Raw genomic sequence first — 19,344 nt, forward strand, 5'->3', positions numbered from 1 at the left:
TCAATTACGCGTTGGCAAATTTAGACATGCGTCATAGGCCATGCCTGTCCCTTCAGCTGCTGTCACCGCGGCGCGAGGTGAGGCGTCCGAACAGCTGGACGACGATCGAGCAGAGGCGCCACCACCGGGGAGAGGCGCGGCGTGTTGGCAGAGCCCCGCCCCGCCGACGACGGTTCTCCGTTGCCTCCCCACGTCACCTCACCGGCGGCTCAGCACGAGGCGACGGCCGGCGGACGGTCTGCTGGGCACAGCAGGAGCGGCGGCAGCGCTAGACGGGGGTCTGCCGTCATCCGGGCCGCAGCGGCTCGTGATGGTCGACTGACACCTGACGGTGCAGGCGGCTGGCCGTGGCCGCCTGGTCTAGCGACTGGGCGGACAGCAGGACGCGCCGCCGCGGCACTGGCAGCCGCTGCGGGCACGGCGTCGCCGCCACCTGCTCCTGCCACTGGCAGATGTGCTCGCTCAGCTCGTGCAAGCTGCAAGCCTCGGGAGAGCCCGCCGGCGGCGCCTCGGGCGAGGTGGCCGACGGCGACCCGGCCGGCGCCGACGCCGGCTCCGGCTCCGGCTGAGGCTCCGGCGGTGGCGGAGGCGGCGGCGGAGGCGGCGGCGCGGCACGGCTCAGTAGCTCCACCTCGCGTCGGACCAGCTGACGCAGGCTGGCCAGTGTGGCCACCGACACGTCAGGGGAGCGCAGCGGCGGTGGAGGCGGCTCGGCCCCACCCACCTCCGGTCGACCCAGCAGGCCCAGGTCCAGGGACAGCTGCTGAGTGTGTGAGGTCAGAGAACTGCGACCTGCCGGAAGGAGCGACGGTGCCCGGTCATCGAGCACGTCGGGAAGGACGTAGCGTGGGCGTGTCGTGTTGGATGTTACAAACTTCCACTGCGGTGTTACAAACCTCCACTGCGGTGTTACAAACCTCCGCGACCGCTGCATGTCTCAGGATCTCACGAACATCTCAACTCACAGCCAGCACGTCACCAGTGGCGAATACGCTCGTCGAGACAGTCGGTCACGCTGAGCTCTGTGTAACGGTTTTGTCGTACATAATGGGACAGTTCGCCTGGCTGACCTATATGAGACAGTCATCTGAGCATATTAACGCTGTTACTAGCCTCTGCGAGGCGTCTCCCTGTCGCTCCCATCGGCAATACTGACGTCTGCCGAGAGACTTACGGTCAGCGGTCACAGTAATACTGACCTCTACGGCACGGCCCCCCATGGATAGTGTGACCTCCTGGCGCATGGCCCCCCGGCGGATGACCTTCTGCGGGATGGCCTCCTGTGACCTCTGCGGGCAGGATTCCTGTAGATGGTGTTCAGCGTCCTGACCTCTGCGGGATGGCCTCCTGTGACCTCTGCCGGCAGGATTCCTGTAGATGGTGTTCAGCGTCCTGACCTCTGCGGGATGGCCTCCTGTGGATAGTGTTCGGCGTACTGACCTCTGCGGGATGGCCTCCTGTGGATAGTGTTCGGCGTACTGACCTCTGCGGGATGGCCTCCTGTGGATAGTGTTCGTCGTACTGACCTCTGCGGGATGGCCTCCTGTGGATAGTGTTCGGCGTACTGACCTCTGCGGGATGGCCTCCTGTGGGTAGTGTTCGTCGTACTGACCTCTGCGGGATGGCCTCCTGTGGATAGTGTTCGTCGTACTGACCTCTGCGGGATGGCCTCCTGTGGATAGTGTTCGGCGTACTGACCTCTGCGGGATGGCCTCCTGTGGATAGTGTTCGTCGTACTGACCTCTGCGGGATGGCCTCCTGTGGATAGTGTTCGTCGTACTGACCTCTGCGGGATGGCCTCCTGTGGATAGTGTTCGGCGTACTGACCTCTGCGGGATGGCCTCCTGTGGATAGTGTTCGTCGTACTGACCTCTGCGGGATGGCCTCCTGTGGATAGTGTTCAGCGTACTGACCTCTGCGGGACGGGTTCCTGTAGATGGTGTTCGTCGTACTGACCTCTGCGGGATGGCCTCCTGTGGATAGTGTTCGTCGTACTGACCTCTGCGGGATGGCCTCCTGTGGGTAGTGTTCGGCGTACTGACCTCTGCGGGACGGCTTCCTGTGGATAGTGTTCGGCGTACTGACCTCTGCGGGATGGCCTCCTGTGGATAGTGTTCGGCGTACTGACCTCTGCGGGATGGCCTCCTGTGGATAGTGTTCGTCGTACTGACCTCTGCGGGATGGCCTCCTGTGGATAGTGTTCGGCGTACTGACCTCTGCGGGATGGCCTCCTGTGGATAGTGTTTCGTCGTACTGACCTCTGCGGGATGGCCTCCTGTGGGTAGTGTTCGGCGTACTGACCTCTGCGGGACGGCTTCCTGTGGATAGTGTTCGGCGTACTGACCTCTGCGGGATGGCCTCATGTGGATAGTGTTCGGCGTACTGACCTCTGCGGGATGGCCTCCTGTGGATAGTGTTCGGCGTACTGACCTCTGCGGGATGGCCTCCTGTGGATAGTGTTCGGCGTACTGACCTGCGGGATGGCCTCCTGTGGATAGTGTTCGGCGTACTGACCTCTGCGGGACGGCTCCTGTGGATAGTGTTCGCGTACTGACCTCTGCGGGATGGCCTCCTGTGGATAGTGTTCGTCGTACTGACCTCTGCGGGATGGCCTCCTGTGGGTAGTGTTCGTCGTACTGACCTCTGCGGGATGGCCTCCTGTGGATAGTGTTCGTCGTACTGACCTCTGCGGGATGGCCTCCTGTGGATAGTGTTCGGCGTACTGACCTCTGCGGGATGGCCTCCTGTGGATAGTGTTCGTCGTACTGACCTCCGCGGGTTGGCTTCCTGTGGATAGTGTTCGTCGTACTGACCTCTGCAGGACGGGTTCCTGTAGATGGTGTTCAGCGTCCTGACCTCTGCGGGATGGCCTCCTGTGGATAGTGTTCGTCGTACTGACCTCGCGGGTGGCTTCCTGTGGATAGTGTTCGTCGTACTGACCTCCGCGGTTGGCTCCTGTGGATAGTGTTCGGTCGTACTGACCTCTGCGGGATGGCCTCCTGTGGATAGTGTTCGGCGTACTGACCTCTGCGGGATGGCCTCCTGTGGATAGTGTTCGTCGTACTGACCTCTGCGGGATGGCCTCCTGTGGATAGTGTTCGTCGTACTGACCTCTGCAGGACGGGTTCCTGTAGATGGTGTTCAGCGTCCTGACCTCTGCGGGATGGCCTCCTGTGGATAGTGTTCGTCGTACTGACCTCCGCGGGTTGGCTTCCTGTGGATAGTGTTCGTCGTACTGACCTCCGCGGGTTGGCTTCCTGTGGATAGTGTTCGTCGTACTGACCTCTGCGGGATGGCCTCCTGTGGATAGTGTTCGTCGTACTGACCTCTGCGGGATGGCCTCCTGTGGATAGTGTTCGGCGTACTGACCTCTGCGGGATGGCCTCCTGTGGATAGTGTTCGTCGTCCTGACCTCTGCGGGATGGCCTCCTGTGGATAGTGTTCGTCGTACTGACCTCTGCGGGATGGCCTCCTGTGGATAGTGTTCGTCGTACTGACCTCTGCGGGATGGCCTCCTGTGGGTAGTGTTCGTCGTACTGACCTCTGCGGGACGGCTTCCTGTAGATGGTGTCGGGGCCGCAGTCAGAGGAGTAGGCACGGCCGTCAGACGGCACATTCAGCCCGCCGCCCAGCTCCTCATGGAACAGACTGACGATATCTCGGCGCAGGTTGTCAAGGTTACGGAAGTTCCGCGACGCCTCCCGCTTGCGGTCCTCCCGGAGCTCGTACCTGACGGCGATTCGAGGTGAGGATTGGTGGAGTCACTGGTCATCGAAAGTTCACGTCTGACGTCAGACGGGACCACTGGACAAGGGCGATACAAGTACCCTAAGTTATCTGACCAGGGATGACGTCACATAAGCTTCTCCCTGGGAAACGATGGAACAAATGCAAGCGGGTTAGATTTCGATGAGCCTTTTAATCCTGCGCATGCAACCTTGCGATGGCCAAGGTCAAGGAGCAGGTCGGAAAATATTATGACACCAAAACGTGTGTACGGTCGAGTACAACGCACATTGCCTTGCAGCTTCATCCCCTATACCGTGCGGTTTCAAAGGACAAGAGCCTTACAAGCGAACAGAGACATTAACATCATCGTCCAACTGAAACGCTCGACACCATCTGACACCATCTATCACTGGAGATGCGTGACAGATGGTGTCACGTCTTCCACTGACCTGAGGCTGGATATGTCCTGCTTGATTTCCATGAAGTCGTCCTCATTAGCCCCTGAGTGTCGGTGCTGGTTCTTAAACTGAAAGATATACCTGTGCACCAAATTCACACAGTCATTTGTCATCCGGCCTCTGTTCCACATCCGTCACCCGGCATCTGTGTTTACATCGGCAGCCTACGTAACTGGCGAAAAATCAATGACGATTGTTAAACGGGGACTGGTCATACAGTGCGCAATGCACTTTATTGTCACCACCTGTGTTAATGTTTATGCCCGAGCTATCGTTCCTTGCGCAGCCCTTGTCCCAGCGGCCGTCATGTAGAAGAGCAGCCTGCTGCTCACCCCGACTTAACTCCGCCACCGTTTGCAATAGAGACGTCCTTGCTTACCACTGGCTGGCAGCTTTCAGGCACAGATGTTCGGCCGCGGTCAAATGCACCAAAAAGCCTGCTTTATGTCTACTTAAGCAACTGCGTTTATGAGCGATTTGTCTGATGCATGCTCCACCAGGGTCAGATATGCGCTGCTTCATCTTGAGCTGCGCGCAATTCAGCACCGGTAATCTATGGCCATCTGGGACGTATAGTACCTATCTCGTCATCCCGAGTTACCCGATGCAGGTAATAAAGAACGGTAAAAAGGGGTGGACATAAAAACACATTCAAGAGCATTGAAGCCCACGTGTAACATGCAAACAAGCACCATAAACGCCAGGAAACATCATTCGCCGAGCATTGTTCTTGACACGCATCAAAAACAGAGTGAAACATGATTGTCTTTGTCAGAGCCCCATTAATTTCCACAAGTGTCAAGCAGCGGCAGAAAAAAATGCAAGTGAAAAACCAAGGGCAAACTGCGGGCTAAAAATACGCTGTCACTTACCTGCTGACCAGGCGCCGCATGACCTCAGCATACGGAACCTGCTCGATGTCGTAGGGCACCTCCTCTCCGGAGGCGTCCGTCACGCATGACCTCTGCCGACCTCCGTCCTCGATTCTGCCCGGGGGCGTGCCAGGCGAGCTGGCTCGAAGCAGAAAACGCTGCCGAGGAGCGCCACTCGAGATCAAAACGCGGCTTACGGATGGGGCTGACAAGTAGCTTCGCTCAAGAATGCGCCTGCTTCCAAACTAGACTGGAAACTGAAGAATCTGTTCAATGCGCTTAAACATCAGCGAGGTGAGCTTGAGTTCTAATAACCACGTAATGTGAGTTATAGCCCTCGTCCTGACCCCTGTCGTCCCCACAATGGCTCCCACTTGGGCATACATGATTAAGCTCGGCTGGGCAAACCGGTGCCCCGTCAGGTCATACTGACCAGATTGTACCAACGCCGTATCAATCCCATGAGATGCATGCCACGTTAGCGTGCGTCCAGCTTTTCCATCCCGTCAGGTCTGGATGATACATGACACGCTAATGCTGCCTCCGACAACGCAAAACCCAGCTGTCATACTCAGAGCTGGTGTTATTAAGAGCGAACAGAAATGCTATTGGTATAGACATGCTCTTATCATTTAGTCCAAGAAAAGTCGTACGGTATCTTCGTAGTCCTGCAATCGAATATGAAGCCTATTGTAATTATAACAGCAAAAAGAGCTAGCATTGACAGTGAACAGACGGGTGCGGTGTCACACCGTGCACTGCAGCTGTTATGGGCACCTCTGGGCAGCTCCATAATGCAGCCATTATGGCCATAAACTGAGTTCCCCTGCGTAAACTGACGACGGTAATATCCAGCTCCTGCACGGTCACGACGGCCCAAATGGTACCAATCTCCATGCCTGGCTGCGCGCAAGACGAACGACCCGGACACCAGTCCAGCTTCGGCCGCCGACTCCCTCCGAACCGTCGCATGGCTGCGGCGCAGCCCTCCGACGGCGGCCCGGCCCCGGGTCACGTGACACCTCTCAGGTCACGTCGCGCGCTGACAAGTGGCGCGCCGGGGGCTGGCTGGCGGCCGGGCAGTGATTGCCACGCAGGCCGAGGACGCCGCGGGCCGGCAGACACCGAGAGCCCGCGCGGGAGCGATCGGCGGAAATAGCCGGCTGGACCCCGCGCCGGACCGCAGCCGCCGCTCGTCGGTTGGGCGGCGGCCGAGCGCGGCCACAGCGCGGTGGAGCCTAAATCGGGCACAGAGCTTGCGCTCCCCCTCCCCACTGAACGAAATCGAAGCGAGCTTTTGCTTAAAGGACCCCGCCATCATTTTCTTATACCTATCTAAAGCAAGTTTTATGCTTTGTCTAAAAGTAAGAGGCAAAAATAATAAAAACCGCACATCTTTGCTACCACAATATTTAAATGTCGATGCATCACGGGTGCATACCGGCTCTATTTACGTGCATCTAAGACCGTCACTGAAGGCGCGACCCTACTTGCCGCGGGCGCCACGCCAGTACTCACCACGCCCCCGTTGACTCCGGTCTTCTGCTCCTGGTGGGAAGGACTGGCGCGCGTGGTGTGCGCGCGCAGCGAGCCCGCGCAATTCAGCAGTCCGCGCGCCACCCAGCGAACGGCGTACCACACCCACTTGGGGCTGACCACCATATTGAAGGGCGGGGGCAGCGAGGAGCCCTGCTCGAAGTAGGACATCCAGAGCTGGGAGCGAGCGAACTTCCACTCGCGGTCGGCGTGGTCCTGCCGGTAGAGGGAGGAGTCAAGGTGTGCACTTTGCAGCGACGGCTAGCGGAGGCGTGATCGTGAAAGGGGAAGGGAGGCCGGAAGGGAGGGGGAAATGCAAAAGAAAATGCGCAAGAAGAGAGACTTAAGATATGAAAGGGGCAAGAGTGCGAAATGCAGAAGGAGGAGGGCAGACAACAGTGATGACACGGAAAGAAAATCGATAGATTCGTCCAGCTAACTAGTAGGTGAATAAGGTAGCCAATGAAGACTGATGATGCAGACAGGGAAGCACAGGACGGCACGGGAACCAGGAACCCAGACCCCACGCCCACAGCGTCCATGACTGGAACATGCGATGCTGATAGCGCGCGATAATAGTAAATTCGTACGTGATCGTAAATTACGCAATGCTGCAGTGACAGAATGAAAAAAAACGCAAATGGAAAGCGTAGCCGAGTCTGGAGCGATCCTTTCTCGCCAAGTCCAACGGAGACCAGGTTCGGGCCGCTTCGACTGGCGATACTCGACGGAGCGACCAATCCGACGAGGTTCATCTAACCGCTTGGGCTAGTCCTCGAGCTCTGGTGAAGGATCTACGGCCGCTCTTACCTGGAAGCTTTTGCATTCGAAAGTCTCATTAATATTCTCACATTCAAGGCCATTGCTCTCGTCTCCCCTCCCCGGAAATTCATCTGGGTATCCGCACCTCCATAATATTGGTGTGTATATATGCTCGCTCAAATGTTCAGTTCAGACTAGGGCTAGTTCACTTCCACTTCACCTGACGGACCGTGGAATGTAAGTGAAACTATCACAAACGTCCCAAAAATCGGGTCGACTTTGACCAGTCTCAAGCCGCGTGGAGGGGAAGGGGGGGGGCTGGACGGGTTGTGACTCACCCCATGATATCAGTTTGGTCAGTGACGTTATCAACGAAAACTGAAACCCGTTATCAGCGGAACACTACCACACATGTGTTCAGAGAACTGTGGAAAGCACGCTGCTACCACTTTCATTTCTGACCGGCACTAATGCTAAAGATGTAAACCCGATAGTCGCCATCGATTATTCATGAGCACATTTATCGGCAAATATGATTTTATGCAGCGAGCAGCATTATTCGTAACCAGTCGCCGAATTTGCATAAAGAGCCAAAGCCTTCTGGATGTTACTGGAAGTCATTTCTTAAACCTTCCGATCCTGTCCGCCTCTGACACGCATTACGAGGGGAGACAGAGTCAACAAGCGAGCTGGAGAGTCATCCCTTTAATACTGGTATATTGCCATTGCTTTGTTTCATTGGAAAAGTGACTCCCTTACCAGCAAAACGTCGCGCTGTATGTTTTTAGCATTGTTTTTGTTTGTTCACATTGTTTGTTGTAACACTGTTTGCTAACATTGTAGATGTTTTTAACATTGACCACACAGGAGACGCAGCGGGGTGCCGGTAGTGCAGTAACGCGTCTGCGTTAACCATCGCGCGTCTAGGAAACCAGAGGTACGGGGTTCGATTCCCCGCGGTGCCCGCCCTTCCTGCCAGGGTGAGAGGCAGGAGAAGCCACGTAGCGTCAGCAGCTGGGTGCGTCGTAAAGGCCCAATGACAACACCAGAAGGTGCAGTAAGATGTGCCGAATCATGGGTCTGCTATAACTGAGCCCCGCTGATAAACTCTTCCGACAGAAACAGAGGAGGACGAGGAGCAAGCGACCCTTCCAGCGCATCATACGACCCATGATCTAAAGCTTCATGGTTGGCGAAATACCTAGCTGTTTTAGCCGCATCACTAGCATTCTATTACGATATTTGTTTCTTTTCGGTGTGAGCATTGCCGAGCGGAGTATTTCGGTTTTATGACCAATGCTGTTCGTTTATGGACTTCAGCAATGAGCTCCCACCAATGACACATTTCACAGCTGGGCTATTGAACCATATGTTTGGGCTTCTTTCATAGCAAATAGCTTCATTACTGATCGCCTGTTCCCAGAAAAGCCTAATCAAATACCGCAAACTTGAAAGAACTTCACGAATTTCTCCCCACCCCAGAAAAAAACACCTGACAACTTTTTTAAAGTCAATTCTCCCAGCCGTTAAACGCGTCGCCCGAACACGCCTGTGAACATGAACAGGCCAACCATTCTCACCTCAACGATCTGGAAGCTGCGGCTCATCATGGCCCTAACACGCCTGTGAACATGAACAAGCCAACCATTCTCACCTCAACGATCTGGAAGCTGCGGCTCATCATGGCCCTAACACGCCTGTGAACATGAACAAGCCAACCATTCTCACCTCAACGATCTGGAAGCTGCGGCTCATCATGGCCCTAACACGCCTGTGAACATGAACAGGCCAACCATTCTCACCCCAACGATCTGGAAGCTGCGGCTCATCATGGCCCTAACACGCCTGTGAACATGAACAAGCCAACCATTCTCACCTCAACGATCTGGAAGCTGCGGCTCATCATGGCGATGAGCATGTTGACCATGACAGTGACGGCCATGATGAGGTAGGCGCCGAGCAGGGTCTGCCCTAGCAAGTGCGTGACGGTCTGATGACGCCGCTGGTCCAGCGCCTGCACCGGGATCTGGCCAAATAGCGACCACAGCAGCGTGGTGTAGGAGGTGCCGATCCTGGGAATCGCGCACAGTAGTCAGGGGAAGTGGTGTAGGAGGTGCCGATCCTGGGGATCACGCACAGTAGTCAGAGGAAATGGTGTAGGAGGTGCAGATCCTGGGGATCACGCACAGTAGTCAGGGGAAGTGGTGAAGGAGGTGCCGATCCTGGGGATCACGCACAGTAGTCAGGGGAAGTGGTGTAGGAGGTGCCGATCCTGGGGATCACGCACAGTAGTCAGAGGAAATGGTGTAGGAGGTGCAGATCCTGGGGATCACGCACAGTAGTCAGGGGAAGTGGTGAAGGAGGTGCCGATCCTGGGGATCACGCACAGTAGTCAGGGGAAGTGGCGAGGGAGGTGAAAATCCTGGGGGTCACGCACAGAAGTCAAGGGGGTGGTGTAGGAGGTGCTGATCATGGGAATCGCGCACAGTAGTCAGGGAAAGTGGTGTAGGAGGTGCAGATCCTGGAGATCACGCACAGTAGTCAGGGAAAGTGGTGTAGGAGGTGCCGATCCTGGAGATCACGCACAGTAGTCAAGGGAAGGAGGAGCAAAACGGCGTGATTATCATTTTCAAGGCAGCGCCTAGCTTTTATCGGACGTCATCACCGCCACAACTGTGTCGATATGGCATCTGGTCGATTGCAAAAGCCTCCAAGGTTTCGTGCGAAACAATCAGCGTGGCGACACGACGAATTGCGTCGCGCTGGGTTTACACGGTAAGGCCGTCCATGGACAGCTTGGAATAAGAATCTGGAACGTGTTAGAACGCCACTTCTCTGGCCTTAGTTCAGTCCAGGAAACGAACACCAACTCTTCCGCCAAAGTAGCCGGTTCCGGCCAACAATACATTTCCAGAAACCGCTGTCGACGCTATTGGTGAGCTGGAATTGGCTTTGGCTATATTTGGCGGTGAAGATCGGGCTAGATCACTGGCAGCTTAATCCAGCACATTCGATCCCTCGACCGAGATCTCGTGAGAACAGGCCACGCCACAGGGACTAGCTTGAGGTTTTTCTCGAGACGAAAAACGTCAGGAGCGCTTTGAAGCCGCAAGTTCAACGCGACAAGTCATGTCCCGGTTATACCGTTTCCTACCGGGGCAGCACAAAGACTAAAACATCCGCAACTCAGCGACCACTACCCCGTCACGGCGAAACGACCAGGACCTGTAAGTCGGCCGGGCATCGGAGGCCGCCTCGACACGGACACCGTTTGACTGCGGTCGCAGCTCCCTCAGTAGCGGCTGGCGCTCTACCGGCGCTGCCGCCAGCCAGCCACAATCGATGCCGCGGTAGTGGCGGCCGCGCCCGCCGCATTGTGCCAGACACACAAGTGGAGGACACAGAAGAAATCTGGCTCTGCTAATTGGAGCCGGCCGGAAACGCAAGCAGAAAGCGGCCAGGAAAACCGCAACGCAGGCTAAGGGTTGCGCCGACGACGCCGCGGCCGCACGGCGGGCTTCCGATGACGAGCGAAGCTGCGGGCCGAGCCGGTGTTATAGTTAGTCACGCTGGCGTGCATTGTTGAGAATGAGACATTATTCAGCGACGCTTTTCTGGGCATGCTTACGTTCTAGACAGGTAGAATGTTAGTGGCACCCCGGTCAATTCTGCAGGACTTGACATTGTTCCCATTGTTCACAAAACCGCACAACAGTCCCGAGAGAGTGGCCGTGACCCCCACCCGCTCTTTCCTAGATTTGCAAGTGGTAGCACGTTTAATCTTTTTGGAGGACCCTCGCGCCCGTTGTTTGTTTTAACCCCAGTATTTTGCTAATGATTTACCCTCAAACTACAAAAACAGTACAACGTCATCTTTTGAGAAAATCCACCGTCTGAACCCCCCCCCCCCCCCCTCCCTTCCCTCCCCGTGATCTTTGCAAGTCTTCTCTAACACAGACCAGGGCCACGAGGAACGAGGAAGCACAGTCCAGCGAAACACGCCACAGGGCGTCCCGCGCACACCGGCCAGCGGCTGGCCACTCTGCAGCCGGTCGGCGGCGGCGGCGGCGGCCGGCGGCCGGGTACCCACGTTCGGAAGAGTTCGCCTCCGGAGTTATTGCCCGGCGTGTGCCGGTAGTACCAGTACAGCTGGTTCAGACCGCACGCGAAGCTCGTCAGGATCAGGAAAAATATGAACAGGAACTTGATGATATCTGAAACACGGCGACAACGCTGGTGAGGGGAATTCGGCAAAGTAACGAGGGCAGCAGGGCTCACCGAATGTGACATGAGTATTGCCTCCATCCCGGTCTAGCCTCGCCAGAGAGCTGCGTGCCTCCCTCGCCAGCCGTGAGCGCGAGACCCGTGGGTTTAAGGCGCACCAAGGCGTGGCTCGAAACCCCGCCAATGGCGTCCGTGTTCGCTGAGAGCCTCCGGAGCCACTGCTCGACCCACGACTGTTGTGACGTGAATTGCTCATCGCAGAGCCGGCCGCGCTACCAGACCGACCAATTACGGCAAAGTTACTTTGCATTTGGGAGAGATACTTGGTATGACGAAAAAGGGAGAAGTGTGGGCACGGGCTTGGGCTAGTTGTACACTGCAACTCCATAAGCAAAACAATACTATGGACTAGGGGGCTGTGAAATAACAAAGCTTTTTACGTCCTTGTGGCAGACATCCAATGTGTTAAAAGAAGGTAAACCGCGTTTGGTGTTGAAATCACTGGCGAGGACTTCTGTGCTTGAGTGTTAGAAACAAAAAACATCGTTCACGACCAGCTCATGATGTACACCAGTGAAGGCATCCCGTCGATTGGTCGGGCTTGTGGCATCATGATCGCATCCAAACTATGACCCTTGACCATCGCTCGGCACGACCGTCGTTTCTCAGCTCGTTACGCCATCTGAGCGGAGCTGATGATCACACCACCCGTCACAAACGGTGGCCATGTGCCAACAGTCGCAAACTGACGATCACGACACCTTCGACAGAGCGATGATAATCCCGCCCGTCATGACGCCGCGCCGGCCGTGACTCGCGTCACGGACCTGCAGCCACCGCCCCACCCGCCACAAACAAACTGACAACGACCATGGCCGGCCATCGCGTCCGTCACGCACCAATGATCATGCATCCGAGCGAGATCTGCAGTGGGCCGAGGTGCGGGTTGGTCTGGAACAGGTAGATGATGCGGGCGAAGCTGAACACGGACGCCACGGCGAACAGGCCTTCGGCGATCAGGGTCGGGTCGTTGATCGGCCAGAGCAGGCGGTCCATCTCCCTGTGAAGGGGGGGGGGGGGGTTGCGGAGCGGGGTCACCGTGATAGGAGTGATCGCGCGGGAGGTAAAAAGCGCTTGGGTGTCATGTCACGTCACGTCACGCCGCCTTTGAGTGCCGCGCCGAGGGGAGCATGTTGTGTGTGGAGATGCTGCGAGCACTTGTTTACGGACATTTGCAGTGAATTACACGGCAGTTTTGAATAATGCGAGACAACACCTGCCCCCCGCAGTTGCGATAAAGGACACACACGAAACGAATCGGAGTGCACCCAGCTGTAAGCGACCGTTCCTTGAATGTGATGTCGCAATTTTGGTGGCGACAAACAACGCATAACAAACCAGCTGCTGAAGCTGATAAAGAGCACATATCTCGCCTAGACTCGTCCCGGGGCACACGTAGAGCCTTTCATCAGGCCTGATTCACCTAGGGTACGGTGCCGACGCCTGGCCGGCACCGACTGGGCGTCAGACGCGAGGCGCCACCAGTCATTAGCCGTTTTTCGCGATGTTGGACCGTCGGGCTCCGCTTCAGTGAGCGGACACCCGCGGCGCCTGCTGACTGGATCACAAACGCCGACTAACTGTCCCACGTCATGACGTCAAAACGAGACGTTACATTCGCAGCGACGCCATCGCCGGCCGCCAAGCTGGTGGCTGTGAGACAGGGAGCTGACGTTCATCAAAGAGTAGGACTGGCCAACGGCGGAACGGTTGAACCATGGCGGCCTCCAGACCGACACGGCACGGCCACGAAGTGTGACCAACGCCGAAATTACTGTCCAGCGCCGACATGACTGTGACTGCGCTGTACACAAGTTGATATGTGTGGCTCTTTCGTCCGCCAGCTATGGCTCAACCAGGTGCATCTTGGCTATGCTCACTCCTAAAGGTGTCAGATTTAAAGGGAATGTTCCACTTTTACATCGAGTTTTGAGCCGAAATAGCCATCTTGAGGACCTTTTGATGCAGTTCACGGCCTTTCCCTTTTTAAGACCCAAACCCTCTTGTTCCTGAGTTATACGCCCGCAAAAGTCGAAAAGGTTTATTGGTAGACTCCTTTAAAGTAACCTTGGCATTGATATTGTCATATAAACGTCATACGATTGTCGTTATATTACAGGCTGTTTTCTGCTTATGGTCAGAACAGCATGACCGCTGATACACTCGCAGGAGCAATGATGCGGCACGTCTGATACAATCCACGGAAGGTGATCGGCTGTTATTAAGATTTCAGTGCTGCATGCGTGTCGCGAACATAAGGGCGAGTACTTTCCGGTTGTGCGGCACTCGCCGCCAACGGGGTTGTCCTTATTTGTAGGCCTATAGGTCAGTACTATAAAAAGGGAACGCCACTGCCTGCAAAGAAAGTACAGCACCGAAAACAACAACCACACGCTCCCGAACGTTACAAAAGAAAGGAAGACACAACGACAAATCCACCTTTTTTCCTGCTGACATTTTTCTCTTCTACTGACGTATTTCTTACAGATAGCTTGGTTGGCGCCATGCGTACCGAAGCAAAGGGCCTTGTGCGGGTTTATGGGTTAGCAAGGCATTATAAAATTAGGGAAATACTACAGTAATTTTAGATATACATTTTACTACATATTTGTCAAATACTGTAGGACAAGTTTAAACAAGACAGTAGTATCAGCCTTATTCCTCGGAAAAACCAGAAGAGTGGGGATATAGTTAGGTTGATATTTCGGCAACATGACTTTCTCAACACAATAGCAGAAGTGAACTCAAAATTGCCTGCCGATGATCCTACTCGATTTTTGACACCAACATTCAGGGGATTAAACCAACAGCGATTGCCAGCCATTACCAAGATACAGCGCCTATCTAAGAATTAGAATGGCCGGACATACGTGTACATACAAACGAATTCAAGCAAATAGACATCACGCATCACGTTTCATTCGAACATGTAAGCAAGTTGACGCAAACAGGCATCACCCACCGCCCACCCATTATGCATACAAACGATTTCAATTGAACAGGCATCGCAAATCACGCGGCAGGCATCATTTGCCACGTAAACGATTTTAAGCTAGCACACATCACACATTGAGGCGACCGCATCCTAACATACAGGGCTCATCTTGGCCAATTATGCGAACGTGATATGTGCAGGGGTGGTTAAAGTGTAGTTTTTGTCGCCAACCAAATTTATGGAGGAAAAATTGTCGCCAGTAGCGCAAAGCAATGCCATATGACACAATGGTCATTCAGTCCATGCCCAGTAGCGTCATCAGTTATCAGGCTATCACCGAAAGTCTCTTTCATCACTGCAATTTTCAGTATCATGCACATAACCGAAACATTCAGTAACACACTGCCCTTGAACAAATGTCAGGATAGTTTTTGCTGTTAGAAAAGCAGACACACCTGCTTTAAATTCATGAGACAGCCCAATCACAACAGGAATTTTCTTCCATCCTCGACACTTGCCGGGGCCTCACATTAAAACTCGATCTGCGGCTGGATTTCCTTTCTTCGACCGCCAAAAAAAAAACAATGAAAGACTTCGATAGCTAGTGTGGCAGAATGCATGACAGATTCCGAACCAGTAGCCAGCGGCACTGGAAATGACATCAAATATGGGGCCCCCACGCGGCCATGTCCCTTATGAAAACCCCGGGTGCGCTTCGAGCCCCATCTCAACCGTCATCAGACTATCCACTATACGTTAATCGCCATGCCGAGTGGGGGAGGGTGGGCGATGCGACATTCCCCCTCCCCTACGGTTTTCTGAGGATACCAATGCCACATATTGTGCATATTGACATTCTAATTCTTAGACAGGCACTGTGTCTTAGAAATGGCTGGAAATCGCTCTTTGTTTAATCCCCTGAATGTTGGTGCCCTGTAAAAACTGTAGCTTGCCCTTTCAAAGAAAAACCTGAAAAATCGAGTAGGATCATCGGCAGGTAATTTTGAATTCACTTCTGCTATTGTTTCGAGAAAGGCACGTTGCCGAAATATCAACCTGACTACATCTCCATTCTCCTGATTTTTCCGAGGAACAAGGCTAATGCTACTGTCTTATTTATGTGACTAATGTTCCCCGGGTGTACACTGAACAACGGACAGGTTTAAACCTTGAACAAAAGAATTGTGCACTTCAAGTACAATCCCCTGAGTTGCATTACCATGAGCCAACATGCTGAGTTGTATTACCATGAGCCCCCGGTGGGACTTTGTTTTGAAGGGGGCTCGCGGAGAAATGCGGTGTTATAACTGAAAAAATGTGAGCAAATTGTGAGAAAACCCGTAATTTGATAGCCTCGCGGGTTGCGGAATGTGGGATCACACATTTGACATTTGAGAGTGAATCAGGCGCTTGAAATGGGTGTGATCACTGGTGGTACGTGTCAGTGGCTTGTATTGCTCTTGATGTGATGGGGAGTGTGCGCGCTAGGTCTGAACTTCCGATAGGGAACATCGTTTTGGTATTCTTTAAATCTAATTACTCCTAATAAAATGCAATACATTGTACCCGTCTCTATCCTTAGGTTTGCGTTTGAGTATGACAAGGCAGTGATGTCAAACTGAAAGAAACAGTATCACCCATGCTGCAGGGATGTTCAAAGACAATTTGCCACTTCATTATGATATTGCCAACATTTTAAACCTATTGAGGTATTGCGGCATGTAATTAATTCATTGCAGGCCATTATAGAGCAGTTCATTCAGGCAGTAGGGACACAAGTTGCAGTGACAAGCTCGTATGATACAGCTTTGAAAATTGTCTTTCACGTAAGAATTTTGAAAATATAGTGCTGCATTATAATGGAAGCACATACTATTGTCTTAACAAACTTTATATGCAGGCAAACACTGCCTGCGAGTTATCATTGTCACAGTCACTGCAACTTGTGTGACATGCTGGGTGCTGGGTAAGGTGGAGAAGTATTGCTTTTGGCTACTCGGATAGCACTTAATAATATTTTTATCATAAGCACTGCGTGCACCGGCAGCTTCCTGTGTTATTACTTGTGTGAACAACATTTCTAAGTGAAGCGGACTGATGGCTGCTGCACGTTGCATGGCTGTGGAAGCAGAAGACGTGTTTGCATCCTTGTCACCTATATTTTGTGGATTCCTAAAGAAGGCTGAGCAAGTGATGTCACTTATTGGTTGTGTGCTTTGCTGAAAGTGATTCGTATATAGCATCATGTGTTTTTGGTCAGTCATATGTCAGATGAGGAGTTAATACAAGAATGCACGCTTGACCCATCTTTTCATGATGGAATTTATTGTGAAAGCAGCAGGGATTGCAGCACAAAAACCATATAATTGTTTATTATGTCATGCCACAGTACAGCACTGAGGTAATGCCACGATGACACTGTTGACCCGTGCTATTACACAATGTACCATATTGGCTGACTACTCTATGTCAAGCCTTTGAGATAGCAACTTGTAAGCCATGAATGACTGGTAACAACTGATTTAACAACGCCAAAAGACTATTACCGGCCGGAATGCTGTTGCACCACAATGGTTAAATCAGGGTTAACTAGTAATTGCACAAATAATCCTAAGCAAGACAAACATTCTTGGTGGCTCAACCTTACCACTTTTACCATGTCGTTAGCAACGCTCTGTCTATCAATGCATAGCAATGTTGTAGACTTATTAGTTTTGCATGCAACTGCATTTCCAGTTACAAATAATAAAGCACGTAACTACTGTGCACATCACATGATATCAATGTCAGGACTAGAGCACTGCAGGCAAGGATAAGTCGACAATACAGTATAGACATCCTAAGCAGTCCCTGGCAGGTTTCGGTAAGAGATTCATGACGTTTTGTGAGTCTTCACAGCATATCGTGCTTTGATATAAATAATCTGTCCTAAAAGCTGGGGATCGCTGCGTTGCGTATGCTAAACAGCCCACCAAAGCTTCCGTTACGACCAGTACCAAGACAAAAAATCCACAAACAAGCTATTCACTAACCGGCCACGCAACACAGCGCCCGCGACGAGAATGGCCGGTTGGGGTCAACTTTCGTGCGTTTCGAGGGATTCTTTAGGTCTGGCTGCCAAATACTGCCAGGAATTGCTGTCGTCACACCATTTCATAGCGCCATCAAGCCGTGACGTAATGGGGCGTATTTTTGCCAACTTCGAAATTTTGCAACTTTGGGTCGTTTTTGATCCTTGAAAGCTGATCAATAATTACAAATAAGCTTTCCCATCATATCTGATGCTTGTCTCTAGATCTTCAAATGTTGAACATTCCCTTTAAAGTTAGCTTAGGATCGTTTTGAAAATGAATGCCTGATTTGACCAGCATTCTAAGCCACAAACAATTATTTAGCTCAGGCAAGTGCACAAGCAGTTCTAATACCCTGGCGTCCATGATGAAATAAAAGAACGAAATTTTGACAGTTCGAATATTTCATAAAAAGAGGCCAATCCGCCCACTCTCAAAGCTGGGGGGAAATAAACTCAAAGAAAATTATCTATCGCCTGATTCGTCCTGCAATCAGTGGCCTGGGCTTCACTTGTAGCGCCTGAGCAACATGAGCAGGTAACACATCAGCATTTCGGGTTCATAGCCGAGCGTGTCAGTGCGTTCAAAGCCGGGCGGGTCCGTGCCAGCGATCTTGAGATCTCAGATCACACGATAACCGTTGCTGACGTGTCCGCTTCATGTTAGCACGACCTACTTACGCTGCTCAGCGCAATACAAATGTACAAAGGCTGAATGTTCTGAAGGTTCGGGATGTGTGTGGTACCGGCGGTATTTTTTCTCTAAATCACCGCGGTAAGAAGAATAGTCCGTCCCGATGGCTCAGTTGGTAAGAGTGCCCGCCTTTAGATCCACCCATCCGTGGCGGGGGTGGGCTTGAATCGTGTTATGCTCTCACTATTTTCCCTTGACAGCCGTGGCCTTCGTTCGGTAGCAGCGGCCGAGCTGAAGGTTAGGTGACGCCAAGGTGCGGGAAGGACCGTGCTGGTCACTGCGGCACATTACCTTTTCATCGGTAAATTCTGTCGTTGATCCGGCACTGCGCAGTCCGCTATCAGGAGTCAGGGCTCACACATCAAACTCTGCTTAACGTGAGCTCTGACCACAGAAATACATTCTTTCAAAAGAGTCGGATTAAGTCTTTAAAGCAAGCAACGGTAAGCTATGCAGGCATTGTGATCGCAACCATGCTAACACAAGGGTAGCCCTTCCAAAGCATGAAGTCTCAGTTCTTCCTACTCGTCGCCGATCCGCACGACCATTACACCCTGACCGCCTGAAGCGGGGCTCCTCATCGCGCAGTACAACCCCCGCACCATTGGGACACGTTCGGGGCTTGCGCCAGAGCGCCGGCGGCGGCCAGGGGCTGCGACATACACGGCTGCACATCTGTGGCAATGGGACGGGGCGGCGGACCTGGTAGCGTTGGGTCACCTGCCCAGTATAAAAGTCTCTGGTTTTGAGTGCGGTGACAGCGCAGGGACTGCTCTCCTTGGTCAGTCGGTGGCAGACGCAGCCAGCTGCCAGCTGTCATGAAGTGGATTCGCGCCGTCAGTGCCCCGGCTGTCCTCTTGTTCGCAGCCATGGGAGACGTTGCTCAAGGTAACCACCATTCCATACAGCTGCCAGCGCCGCTGTCCTCGGCTGCATCTCCCAAGTGTTGCAGACAAATCAGGCATGCTTGATTAGAGTGAACGATATTTAAGGCGATTAATCCC

General features: G+C 53.3%; 1 protein-coding gene across 1 annotated transcript in view; it reads right to left on the bottom strand.

The window, feature by feature from the left end:
• Positions 1-286: 286 nt before the first annotated feature.
• Positions 287-19,344, bottom strand: part of LOC119107303 (transient-receptor-potential-like protein) — an 82,584-nt gene continuing 63,526 nt past the window's right edge. Inside the window, exons 11-19 of the mRNA XM_037230726.1 lie at positions 12,481-12,641; positions 11,448-11,571; positions 9,234-9,429; positions 6,578-6,811; positions 5,060-5,217; positions 4,179-4,268; positions 3,542-3,729; positions 616-792; positions 287-399 (exon numbers count right to left, since the gene is read on the bottom strand). Coding sequence (XP_037086621.1) covers positions 287-399; positions 616-792; positions 3,542-3,729; positions 4,179-4,268; positions 5,060-5,217; positions 6,578-6,811; positions 9,234-9,429; positions 11,448-11,571; positions 12,481-12,641 — 1,441 coding nt within the window. The remainder of the gene's footprint in view (positions 400-615; positions 793-3,541; positions 3,730-4,178; positions 4,269-5,059; positions 5,218-6,577; positions 6,812-9,233; positions 9,430-11,447; positions 11,572-12,480; positions 12,642-19,344) is intronic.

Source organism: Pollicipes pollicipes, unplaced genomic scaffold, assembly GCF_011947565.3.
Source record: "Pollicipes pollicipes isolate AB1234 unplaced genomic scaffold, Ppol_2.1 Scaffold_6686;HRSCAF=7923_pilon_pilon_pilon, whole genome shotgun sequence".
NCBI classification, from domain to species: Eukaryota; Metazoa; Arthropoda; class Thecostraca; order Pollicipedomorpha; family Pollicipedidae; genus Pollicipes; species Pollicipes pollicipes.